Source organism: Gadus macrocephalus, chromosome 4 (genome assembly GCF_031168955.1).
Source record: "Gadus macrocephalus chromosome 4, ASM3116895v1".
Classification (NCBI taxonomy): Eukaryota; Metazoa; Chordata; class Actinopteri; order Gadiformes; family Gadidae; genus Gadus; species Gadus macrocephalus.
In genome coordinates, this window is record NC_082385.1 from 16921665 (window position 1) to 16931945 (window position 10281).

General features: G+C 41.9%; 2 protein-coding genes across 2 annotated transcripts; one reads left to right on the forward strand and one right to left on the reverse strand.

The window, feature by feature from the left end:
* Positions 1-313: 313 nt before the first annotated feature.
* Positions 314-2382, reverse strand: LOC132456250 (THAP domain-containing protein 6-like). The gene is made up of 5 exons (XM_060050577.1): positions 2204-2382; positions 1380-1572; positions 1134-1241; positions 832-1042; positions 314-344 (listed from the first exon to the last, which is right to left on the reverse strand). The coding sequence occupies exons 1-4, from the start codon at positions 2281-2283 to the stop codon at positions 833-835; spliced, it is 591 nt and encodes a 196-aa protein (XP_059906560.1). The 5' UTR covers positions 2284-2382; the 3' UTR covers positions 314-344; position 832.
* Positions 2383-8715: 6333 nt separating this feature from the next.
* LOC132456249 (uncharacterized) lies at positions 8716-9759 on the forward strand. Its single transcript, XM_060050576.1, has 2 exons — positions 8716-8838; positions 8960-9759. Exons 1-2 carry the CDS (start codon positions 8716-8718, stop codon positions 9464-9466), a joined length of 630 nt encoding a protein of 209 aa, XP_059906559.1. The 3' UTR covers positions 9467-9759.
* The last annotated feature ends 522 nt before the right edge of the window (positions 9760-10281 follow it).

Below are 10281 nucleotides of genomic sequence, written 5' to 3' on the forward strand. Positions count from 1 at the left end.
GATCTTCCTCTCTTTTTCTTCTCAACATGTCCAGCATCATGGTGTTGAGTCCAGGCTTGGAATCCACAGAGATCATCCACCTTTATCAAATGAAAAAGTAGTTATTATTAAGTAGCAATAATATAATACAAATGTATTTGAACCAGTAATTTCCTATCAATAAAGTGCAATTAAATGTAATGGCAAATACCTTTGCAATGTATGTGGATGTGGTAGGTGGAGGTGGAGAGACTCTCTCAGGTAAGAGTAGGCTTTGGGCCCGTGCAGGTGGAGAGTGAGGGCAAACTCCCTCTGCTCTTTAGTGTACTCGTGGCCCTGTTTGGACAGGAGGCCTAATGGAAGATCTGAAATGCAGATAGCACAGAGTAATTAGTAAGTGACTGAAAGAGTATGAATGTCATTATGAAAACACCAATAGGCTAATGTGTTTATTTCCAGGCAAGGCCATATGAATGAAAAATGTAATCTTGTCGTGGCTGTAGACCAAAGCTAACAATCATTGACTTAATAGCTCTAGCTTAAAGATGCACAAAAGCCAGGAACCATGACTGATTGCTCTAAACAGGTGCCCATAAACACCTGCCAAAAAAGGTACCTGGCTATTGTGTGTCTTGAAGCTAGAGCTATCAGACTATGATTGTTGGCTTTTGTCTGTGCCAGATGCTATTCAAACTATGAATGGGGGCATATTACAGACGTCAGGTATTTGGAGTTTAAGTCTGATATATGAAATTCAGACAAGCCAAGCATTTGAACACATTATTGCAGTTGTATTTCTTTGGTTACAGCCCTAAGATATAATTGACATTCAAAGTTTAATTTCAATGTTACCTCAGTATAAGTCAAGCCTCTCGTGCAGCTCTTCATTTATGAGGTTCTTCCCCCTGAGGTCCTCCAAAAGACAACACACTGTTTTCTTCGCCCTCCACTCTCGGGCCTTTGAGTTCCTCATCTCTTTCTCAAGACTCTCCACCCTAGCCAGGGCTTCACTGAGTCTAGTCTTGAGAAGAGTGGGAGATGGAGGCAATGCATAAGGGTGTTCCTAGTAAAAAAGGACAAAACAGTAGTGAGTAATGTTTATGATGCCATGATGCTCACTGCTGTTTTGGGGCATAGCTAGTGTAAATACTCACAAGGTAGGTAGGTGAAGGTTCAGTGACTTGTAATGATTGTAAAGAACAGTCAATTACAAGGCTCGCTTCAGCCTTCCTTGAGGCTTGTGTAGTCCTGGCTGGCACTTTCTAAAACCGAAGAACAAAATACTTGAACAGGTGTATCTCATTCTCAATCATTCCAAATGAACACACACACACACACACACACACACACACACACACACACACAAAAAACATTTTCAGCAAGTTTAGTGATGCACTTACTCTTTTGAGATGTGTTGGGAAACTGAACACAGATGGTTTAGTTCCATCCCTGAGCCTGACAATTTGGCCTGTCCGGTCAAAATCCTCCGGCTGAAAGTGCTGGCTACAGAGCATTGACCTCTCATTGGCAGAAAAGTCTTCCCTTTTCACAGCCACTTCCCACTGTCTCCTCAACTGCTTCTCTTTGGGAAACCTTAAAATTGCGAGAAAGGTTAGCTAGCCAGTCAGTCAGATTCATAATACAGATGTATCTTTAAAAAAGAAAAACATTTAAATAGAAATAACGTTTAAAACGTCAATTTCGGCCGGCGACTGACTGCACGTGCATCTCACAGGTGCATGTAGAGTATCGTGACATTTTTTCCGTAGTTTCATTCATTACGTGACACCTTCATATATTGTAGAACCATTACATATACAGTGGCATGTTTTGAGCCTTTTTTTGTTTTAATCTAGTCTCTTTCTTAAATACATCACAGAGAGAAATTAAGGCCAGTCGCTCAGCCGAAACGCAGCTTTCCGTCGCGACCATAAATGCTATATAATTACATTATACATACATTGTAATTACTCACAAGCAAGTAGTGGTAGATTATATATATATATATACTGTATATCCTATATTTCTTGACAATATTATCTCCTGTTGACGAACGATAGAATAAGGCTTTGCTCACCATGTCCATTTCACGTTAGACTAGCTATAGTCTGATTCGGGCGGCAACTTAGCTGTCTCAACAGCTCTTAGCTCTCAACATAAGACATGATCTACGTGACATGACTGAATTTTACAATTACAAATAGAAACAATTGTTTAGTCTTACTTGTGAAAGGTAATTCCTTGCGATCTCGTTTGAATCGTCCTGACGGTAGTGCACCCCCAAGCGGCGCATGAAGTAGGCATCTTCACTCCGAAGACGAAATAACTCCCGTACCAAGATGGCGCCGACGATTTATGCCGCCCAAGGCCGAAGGGGGCGTCTACCTATATGATGTCTATGCTCGTAACACTATGCCTCGTTATGAAGGCGGGAATGAAGCGGCCACCGATTATTGACAGGATGGGTAGGCCTACTTTATTCTACCGAAATCGTTCGCTTATTCACTAGACAGTGTCTAGTGAAGAAGCGAACGATTCTGGTAGTTCGCTCGCTTCTTCACTAGACACTGTCTGGTGAATAAGCGAACGATTCCGGTAGAATAAAGTACCCATCCTGTCAATAATCGGTGGCCGCTTCATTCCGACCTATAAGCAGACCAACTGCCGGTCAAATCACACAAAAAATAGAGACAGGGATCACACAGGCAGTCTTTTTCGCGCTTGGCCCACTCTGGATAAATGTCGTTCATATCGCATATGAGGACTTCGAAGGGTGTGGAGACATGAAATCCTCCGTAACCACGGAGAGCTGTCATCACAGAGAGGGCATCTCGTCGCAAACTTACGGCATCAATAAGAGGGGGTGGTGTCAGCAGACTATTATTTAGACAAATTAACAAATTTGCAGTGAGTGAGTCCCGTTGTTACACCGAATTCTGCGACCCACCGAAAAGTCTGACCCGAGTTGGCGCTGTTGCATAATGTGCAACTCGCGCTTGCGCAGTGCAAAACGATTTTTTCTTTTTTTTGCAATTTCCGGCGTGCTGGTGGATATTTCCATCGACATCTTATATGATAGACGGAGCATCGAATGCTACCAGAGCCCGTCTACGAAGAGCCTGGGCACTCCCTATACGCCCCATTGTACCGATCTTGGTTGTAGTTCCAGTAGACATCCACTGGGGGTGATCGCGGGCGAGTCCAGAATGAATGGGAGTCAATGGGGCTAGACGGCTAAATATGTCTCTTTCACCTGCTTGTCGTTGAAATATCGCAAATTTTATTGTAGATTCCGCAAGTTCAATATGGATTATAGTTCAAAAGTCAAATGAATGAGCACTTATGTCCTTTCGATTTCTTACAGTTTGGGCCGTTGTTGGCCGTATACGCTAGCATTCTGCTAATGAATACTGATTGGTCAGGGACGGACTTGCGACTGATTACGACCAGAGACCCCTCTTGACGGCATCTGAAGCTGAAGCGCATCGGAAACATTATCTTAAGGAGGACTTTCCGTCGAAGTTAATTTTTGCGTACTGTATTTATATTTTCCTGCAGGCCCTTTTATTTTTTATATAGTTATGTATGGTGAAAGTACATGGGTATACATGGAATTTCTTCCATTTCTCGTGTTCAATGTTCAATGTGTTATATACATGGTACGGTATGACCACCTTAAATTATACAGTCAATGTCCCGCTCAATATCATTTCATCTGTCATTGTCCATTTTTCGAAAATAAAGAGTTAAAAAAGAAAAATGCCTAGAAAATGTGCAATGATAAACTGCTCCAACAGTGGAAAAGGATTGTCCTTCTTTTCGTTTCCCAAGGAAAGAAAAAGGTAACGTTCTTGCTTGCTCCTGTATGAATGGTCCTAGGCTACCTGAGGCTGCACCTGGTAGGGAAAGTTGCGCTGGAGCCCGGGTAAAATCGCACATGGCTTATTCAAGTTGCGCGCTAGACATTCTCTAAAGTGTCGAGACTCAAGCACTTAAATTACCTTAATCGATTGTCCCATACAAATCATTTGTTAACGATTTAACAACTTCAAAATCTGCTATTACAGTAGTTATTTTTTTTGTAGGCCTTGAGCTGATGACCTTGCACAGAGGGAAAACCATCTACACCACTTGTCATTGATTTCTGCATTCAGTGATCTTTACAGATGGGTTTGTTTTAAGCCATTGAATATAATTGCTCTGCCCTGCAACACATTATAAGCTACACATGTTTGTTAAATGAGAAGTATGGTCTAGGTCACGTTGAAACAGTAACAGTTGTATAACAGTAATTATACAAACATACCAACATTGCAACAGGCAAGTTTATTCAAACATCACACTAACAAGAACACAATAAGAACAGTAACATAGTAAATAATAAAAAAAAAAGAGAAATGATTTAACAACACTGAACATACTGAACAGAGGCAGGGAAAAAAGGACAGAGGAACAACAATATAATAAAAGAGGAAGAAGACTTGTCCGTTACAGCATATGTATGTATTTATTTCCTTAGACACAAGGAAAAACGGTTCTTTGGAAGCACATCAGCCAATTCTATGAGCTGGACAAGCTCCACACTATTCGGATGGCCCCGAAGCTTACTGATAAGCACATTCTGCTGCCAGCATTTTCCAAGATGCGTGCCAGTTTGGCTGCACGGGTGTTCAGCCACACTGTCTCTGCTGGTAAATTTTTTCATCTTCTCAAAAACTTTTCTTCAATTACTAACAGCACATTGTAATGTGACACTGACCACCTATTCAATGGTATCCAGGCGCGTTGTTAGACCTGGGCATTCGGGGCTATAGCCCCGGATCTTTTGGGATCAGCCCCGGATCTCTGCCGTAAAAAAAATAAACGTGTATGTATATATATATATATATAATAATAGCTGCTTTCATACACGTAAGTACTGGCTGCTCTTCTGAATATATGCTGCATCGTTGCAGCAACATTGAAGACGATCGCGTTGACTTCTGCGGTCTGTTCTGCCTCCATGCTGTCTGCGTCAAACCAAAACAAACCTGAGTGACAGCGGCCGCACTTATCCCGCCTCCTGCGAATTTACATAATATCCCCCCCTTGCAATGCCGGCGCTGGCAATCAATCATTGTTTTATTCTTTCATTACACAATTTCTTTCATTCTTATAAATAAAAAAATAATAAAAATACATATATAAATCTAGCCAACATGGTGTCGCTAAACAAATTCTGGTGTTGCTATGGCAACACCCTGGCGCCCGCCACTTCTCAGAGGTCTTCTCAGGTCAAGTACAGTTATAAAATATCGTTGATAAGAGATGGATATAAGAAAATTCTTAGGAAGAAAAGGGCAGAGCAAGAACAAGCGGTGGAGAGTGTGGCATGATCTCCACCAACCCCTGATGAGAACACTTCGATCAGCTCTGGTTTGTGAAAAGCAGCCAGTCGATAGCTTACTTTTGATTGATTAATGCTGGTCTGGTGTTACTACCTAGTAGCTAGCATAGTAGCGGCGCCTGTCTTGTCTCTCTAGTGGTCGTTCGTTCTAAAACACAGCCTCTATAGGCTTACTGTGGCGCTGATGTGAGTACTGTATGCATGCAATACTACTACTCATAGTAATAATCGGAGAGGGTTGAGAAACAGTAGGTTGACAATCCATTCTAGCTTGGTACCTCATTTTGAAAATCCCCAAAAAAGAAACTACGCATAGGACTGTTCTTTCAATTTTTAATACATTGCTTTGGAGGTTTTCAATCTAACATCCCACTGGTTTGATTTTACCTAAGAGAATTTTTTTTCTTTTTTTAAGCATCCACAGCAGCCTTAATAATGAGATTATGAGACAATGAGAATGAAGCGGCAACAGTGTGACTGTACAGAGGGAGAGAGATGGCTTCAATGGATGACCAGGGATTGGTGGTGGCGTTACCCAGGAAGGGCGGCTGTAGTTAACTGCAAGCAACAGAACATGAATAGTGAAGTGGAGGAAGGAGTCGAAATGAGACTTCATTAACAGATTCATGTACAGCTCAGATTTATATGGAGATAAGCTTCTTTCACAACTTGCATACAGCATAAGCAAGTAACAGAAACAGTCTGGGAAGATAATTTTTTCATTATTTAAATCTACGTCCTGGTTACAGGTCGCGCGATAGCGCATATCATTTCATGCAAGCGAGTGTTTACTTCCTGGTTACAGGTCGCGCGATAGCACATATCATCTCATGCGATCTTAACCCTCATAAGGTGTTCGGGTCTGTGGGACCCGTTTTCAGTTTTTAGCTTTATAAAAGTGATACAAATAATTATTTTTTTGAACTAAGATTCATTGGCTTTGGCTCATTTTCTGTGAGGAACATAAATCAGAAAACATTTTCAAGGACCCCCCCCTGTATACCCCCCCATCACATTTATATTACACACAGGGTGTTCGGGTCCAGTGGACCCGGAGCTAGTTTAAGTGTGGAAATCATAGGTTCTGTGCACCCTAATTTTCCCTTTCTCCTCTGTGTGTGTGTGTGTGTGTGTGTGTGTGTGTGTGTGTGTGTGTGTGTGTGTGTGTGTGTGTGTGTGTGTGTGTGTGTGTGTGTGTGTGTGTGTGTGTGTGTGGAGAGTAAAGCAGGTGAATGGGCCCTTGGTGTGAGCACCCACAGTGTGCACCCACTGTTCCCGCACAAGGTTGCAACATTGGAGCACCCAACACTATCTACACCCATAATATTCCCACACATTTCACCCTCTGTCTTGCGGGAACCAAGCTTGGGGATCTGCCACTATAAAAAATCTCTGTCAGCGTGGTTCCATACCACAACTGATCAAGATGGCAAAGCGATTCTCTGTTCAGACTGCCTTACAGTTGATATTTGAAGAGACAGAGGGTTTTGATGGTGATGCAGAGGAAACAGTTTCAGAAAGTGAGGATAACATTTCTGAAAATTCAGAGTCTGACACTGAGTTTGAAGAGGAGGATCAGCATCAGCCAGCTCCGAAACGTAAAAGACAAATACACAATATACATAATACATAATATAAAACACAATATACATGCAACCAGTGCAAAAAATACATATGCAATACACACACAGTGAGACTCTGCCCCTCATGTGTGGTATAGACTGATATACGTATAATGGCTGTGTTCAAAGGCTTTAATGTGTTGTTCAGACAGATGTTATTGAGTATGTTTCAATTTCTAATGATGTTGATAATTTCCCAGTTATGCCTGTTTTATGATGCATTTCCTTATTTTATTACATGCTAATACGAAAATAAACAAAGACGAGTGGCACCTCAATTCATAAATGTGATTTAACAAAGGTAAAGGGAACAAATTTAACATATGTGTTGTTTATATTACTTGCAACTAGGTTGAAGTAACCATTTGTTGAGTATTTAAAAAAAAAAGTTAGATTATGTTGAATTAAAAGGCCTAAAATGCAATGGGTCCACCAGACCCAGCAGCACCTCCTGTGTAACAAAAATACGAACACCCTATGAGGGTTAAAGAGAACATGACGTGAACAGTTTAGGAATGCATATTCCGGGAAAACATTAGAACTCTGCAATGCTGACTAAATATAAAGCATGTTTTTATCCGTAACATTAAACCTACACTGACAACAAGTAATAACTTAAAAATGAAACATAAAAGCAGACCACTACTTACTTGCCGTTGCCTGGCTGGGGGAGAAAGGTCAGTCGGAGCAGCGATGGCTTCCTGACATCGGGTAGGTGCACGCAGGCTATATAGGCTATTCTAATGTCAAATTTTTGCCGCTGGCACTCGGCATAGGCGACCTATGTGTTGGGGGCGCCCTTAATTAATTAAGATACCGTAGCACGCAGGAGTCAGGCCGGTGCTCCCCCCCGGGCTAAAGCCCCGGATGTTTTCAATTGCTAACGACGCGCCTGGTCGTATCTGTTGTGATCCAGGCATTTCTGCGATGGTAACATTGCAGAGACTGCCAGCAGAGGCAAAAGATACAGCTGACTGTGTAGCCAAATTAAATCACCTTTTTGATGTGCTAAATTCCAGGTAATTATGTAAAAAAAATAGCACCTTAACTTTACAAACATACAACTTACTAACTACACCCTATTAACTACGACCTACCTACCTTGACCCCACTAACTACGACTATCTACAACTATATTACTTGCAGATCAGTCAAGGATTCTAACCCCTGGCGACGACCCCTAGGCTCAGGAAACCAGGAGAAGGAGAACTTCCTGAGGGAATGCATCAGCTGGGTGACAAGCTGGCAGTTCAGGTCAGTCAATAAGAAAAGACAAACAATCTAACTGCACCAAATCAACATCTAGGCTAAGGAACACACTAACAACCCCCCCCCCAGATCTCAGCGTAAGCCACCACCTTCCCAGCACGGAATGTGCCTCTCCATAAAAAGTGTCCTTCTTGTCCACAAGAGGTGCACAGATACAGGAATGAAGTATCTGTGCACCTCAAAATTGAACCAGGACTGCATTGAGGTAGGTCAACACACAATTACTTTGCAAATAAAAAAGTTACATGTTGAAAACTAGGATTTTGACCACCTGCTTTTTTATTTTTTAAGAACCTATTCTCCTTGATTCGGGGCAAAGGGGGGCAAAAATACAATCCCAGTGCGAGGGAATTCACCGCTGCACTCAGGGGTTTGAGTGTAGCCAACATTTTACCTGCTCTTTCTGCATCGACTGCATCAAACTGCGAGCTGGATGACGGGACAACCCTCCTAGCCAGTATGTTAGAGGACGCAATCCCCTCCACCTCAACAGCTCCAATGACCTCAATGGCCCTCCCTACCACCCTGACAACAGAGATTGAGGATGAAGAACCAGTGGTATCGGACATTGTGGAAGATCAGGTCAACTCAACAAGACAAAATACTGCATTGACACACTGCTACAGTCATAAATCACATGAAAGACATTCACATATGATAATGCTCATATTCAATGTAACACTGTATATTCTCTTACTTGTAGACTGTTGGCGATTGCATCCAGGAGGAGGGCCTGTTCTACGTTGCTGGCTGGCTTGTCCGGGTCTTTCAAAAGGAGGAAATTGTTCAGGCCTGTCCACACTGTGAGGTGCTGTTGTTGGGTGCCAGACATCAGGACCACAGCTACGCCACAAGTGAGGACCACCCCTTCCTGGAGGCAAAAAAATACACGGCAACGGCAAACCTAATGAGGCCTTCGGAAGGGTTTTTCGCTGCCATCCAGCTTTTGGAGGGGGAATTTGGACGGAACATCTACGCTTTCTGGCCTCTCACCCAGATCACCAAAAAAATGGAGAGGGCTCTGGGCAATCTGGTGTTCAAAAGCCTCTTCAGCTCACACCCTGAGCATGCAATTCTATTGGAGACAATAGCAATAAAAAAATTTGTGATGTGCAGGCTCGGGGGGGAAATCCGTGAGAGGAACAGGAGGCTGAGCAAACAGCAAACGGCCAAAGCAGCTCAGAGAAAGCTGTCCACCTTCACGGCCTGAATGGAGCTGGAGGATCATTGCTGTGTCTGGCTGTGGAGGGAGCTAGATGGAGCGGTCTTCAAATTATTCCTGTGGAGAATATAATAATAATAAAAAGATTAAAAAAATTTAAAACAATTAAAAATTAAATATATATCTTTTAGTAAAGTAAATAAATACGTTTTGGAATACGCTATAAATATAAATGATCATTTGAGGTTGTTCTTTTACTGCATGCAACGATTGTTGTTTATTAATTTGTCCTTTAACATTGCTCTACATTGTTCGACAAAAGAAAATCAAACTTCAATTAATGTGCCCCTGCATTTTAACTGAGTCAAGTAGGTATACGCTTTGACCAGAGAAAAATCAATAACTTAATGGTCGTGCACTCCGTCTTCTTTTCAGCCATCATTATTTATTTTCTACAGGATAATTTGCATGGGAGAAGACGACAGGTAGAGACATACAACAACTTCATTTTGTGGTGTTTATCGCGCAAATTTGCCCTCGAGAAGAACAACCAGTAGTTCGACCTATAGGCTAGCAGCTACTACTACTGGTGCAGCAAGAGGCAACACGAGCCTACTGTATTTAGGTGGTGATATTTAGCTGGCTCAGCTAACCCCTAATTTTACAAAATGGCTCGAAATAACTTTATATTAAGTTTAAATGAAAAAAATATGCATTTTATTTCACACCTGGGCTGCTATGTAGCACACACCAGGGTCATCAAAATGTATTATTAAGTATCACGCCTGGCTTCAGAAAATGGGTTACATATAATACCAAAAGTACGATAACATCATTATATTGATATATTAATTAATCCGTAA